This window comes from Drosophila willistoni (assembly GCF_018902025.1).
Source record: "Drosophila willistoni isolate 14030-0811.24 chromosome XR unlocalized genomic scaffold, UCI_dwil_1.1 Seg144, whole genome shotgun sequence".
NCBI classification, from domain to species: Eukaryota; Metazoa; Arthropoda; class Insecta; order Diptera; family Drosophilidae; genus Drosophila; species Drosophila willistoni.
This window is the reverse complement of record NW_025814057.1, coordinates 3765528-3768004: the sequence shown is the minus strand read 5'-3', so window position 1 is coordinate 3768004 and position 2477 is coordinate 3765528. Positions and strand designations below refer to the sequence as shown.

Sequence of the window (2477 nt, the reverse complement as noted above, 5' to 3'; positions counted from 1 at the left end):
AGCCAGGCAGCCAGATATACAGCTAACCAGCCAGTCATTGGACAACCGAAGCTTACATACCCTTAACAAATTGTTCCTATGGGAGATGCCAAAGACCTAAAACAAACCAGCAATAGTCCGGCCCATCTGGCAGGTGCACTGTCTCAGAGTAGGAAAAGAAACCTAACTTTACTGCGAATAAAATTGATATATTTCTAAGGGCTCTTATTTTCTTCGATTACTAATATTTTACTCTTATCTTTCATTTAAAGACTCTATAACTTTATAGCATTTATTTAGATTGAAATCGTTCACAGGTTTGTATGTCATATATATATAAATGCAAATTCTACCACATTACTGCAACTAAATTTAGCATAAAAAACTTAAACCATCTATTAGGCAATACTTCGTCAATTAGTTTTCTTATTTGTCATTATGTTGTCATCATTTTTGTAATAAACATTGACCAACGCTCACTACTTGCTCTGATTCGGATTCATGTATTCTTTATACCAACAAATATGTAAAAAGAAACATCTGTTTAACATTGAATCGAACTTGTCCAAATATTAATAAGCATGCTTATATCTGATTCATAAACATGTTGATTGATTCATTGAAGCAAATCTTTATTGACTTGGACTTGAACTTTGCTCGAGATGTGGGCTTCTTCAAAAGTATTACCTCCACGAAAAGGGTTTGATTTTAGTTGTTCTTCTGAATCATTTCAGCTACTGAATACTTTAGAGCTATTAAAAGGGTCAGGGGCTTAAAAGGTTTCTCGGTCCGTGTCAAAGGATGACTCATCTACACCAAGTTCCGAATCACTAATCACAACTTTAGCGGATAGACATTATAATTTGATTAATAAATAAAAATTATTAAATTATAGGCGTCACGAGTAAAAGCAAAAAAACTTGTTGTTGTCAAAACAAACGACAAATGATCACACCTTCATTCGAGAGATAAAAAATCAATGACTAAGCAACACAACAGAAAAATAGTTCAATTGCGTTGAATTGCTATTAGCAGTGGCGTAGCGTACCCTTGCAAAAAAGGGGATATTAACATTAGCTTGGATTGGCATCTCCGACTAAATAAAGTACATGTATTCTTAATCTACATGACTAGACGATCTCATATGCCATGCCTGACCGTCTGTTCGTCTACTTAGAGCCATTGCTTTCAATTTGGTTCTCTTTTTTCTCTGTTCAACATAAATCTGTTTATTAGAAATCGATAAAACATTTAATCTGCAAAGTTTTCAATATGCTGCAGAGTATTTGGTGACGGTGCAATTAGCCGTGACACTTTGGACGAGCCATCAGAATCTCATATTTGTAAAATCTGGCGTCCCTTTCTATACCAGCGAGTGAAAAAACGTAGCAAAATTCGTCATATCCATACTTGTTCCCAAGTAATAACTCTCCATTAAGGTAGGCACGACAAATGAAAACTTGATCTTTGTGGTTCAATGTGCCCACAGATACGGAGCCTTTCTCATAGAATCCATCATAGCTCCGTATCCAAGCATATTCGAAATCCCCTTCGTCTACCAATATTTCATATGTTAAGTGGTGACCTGTGGGCAACACAATATCGAGTCATTCATTTAAAACTGCACCTCTTAAGGGCTGTTACTTCTTACCACATGCCCAGGTATTATTTGAGAGGTAGTAAGCGGCGAACGCTGTTCCCTTTTCGGCAACGACTTGAGCGGTAAGTGTACCGTGTATAGTATGAGTTATGCGTCCTACATAGATTTGGGTGCCACCCTGAATCCAACCAGCATGAACGGCATTGCTTGGAAAAGGAATAGACAAATTTCCAGCCACCCACACATGGCCATCTGAAATGAATGAATAAGATAATATTAATGATGGTTTTCCTTCCTTGTTAATTCTTTAACTAACCACCAGTTGAAGGCTCTGCATAACCAGACGCGAATAGGCAGAGGATCACTATGCACATCGATCGAATCATTGTAGACTGCATTTCCCCTGAATTCAGCGACCTTTTTTTATACAGACAGAACCGATTTCGACTTATCTAAAACACACTTTGACTTATCGCAAAACAATATAGATAATCAAATAATATAAGTATTTCATCGGAACGAAACGATGATGAACGAGATTGACAAACTTACAAATTAGATACCACAATACCCTTGCAGAAAGAGTAAGTTCATTTTGGTAAGAGGTGTGAATGAACCAACTTCCAACGAGTTCAAACCATTGCAAAGTCCTCATAGTATTTTTAAGCTACACTGCTTTTTTTTAAACTTCTATATTTTCATATTTCTCTGCTCAACATAAATCTGTTTATTAGTAATTATTAAAACATTTGATATAATCGTGCAATCTAATCTACAAAGTTTTCATAATGCTGCAGAGTATTCAGTGATTCCGTGAGTATTAGCCGTGACATTTTGGTCGAGCCACTAGAACCTCATATTTTTCCAAATCGACAAGCTTATAATTAAGATGATCATA

General features: G+C 36.1%; 1 protein-coding gene across 1 annotated transcript; it reads right to left on the bottom strand.

Moving 5' to 3' along the window:
• Window positions 1-1181: 1181 nt before the first annotated feature.
• On the bottom strand, window positions 1182-1965 carry LOC6639116. Its single transcript, XM_002062237.4, has 3 exons — window positions 1896-1965; window positions 1631-1831; window positions 1182-1564 (listed from the first exon to the last, which is right to left on the bottom strand). Exons 1-3 carry the CDS (start codon window positions 1963-1965, stop codon window positions 1281-1283), a joined length of 555 nt encoding a protein of 184 aa, XP_002062273.3. The 3' UTR covers window positions 1182-1280.
• Window positions 1966-2477: the final 512 nt, after the last annotated feature.

Coding starts and splice junctions, on each gene's coding strand:
- LOC6639116 (XM_002062237.4), bottom strand. CDS start 1,965: ATGATTCGATCGATGTGCATAGTGATCCTCTGCCTATTCGCGTCTGGT. Junction 1,832..1,895: donor TGCAGAGCCTTCAACTGGTG/GTTAGTTAAAGA, acceptor CATTCATTTCAG/ATGGCCATGTGTGGGTGGCT. Junction 1,565..1,630: donor AAATAATACCTGGGCATGTG/GTAAGAAGTAAC, acceptor TGTTGCCCACAG/GTCACCACTTAACATATGAA.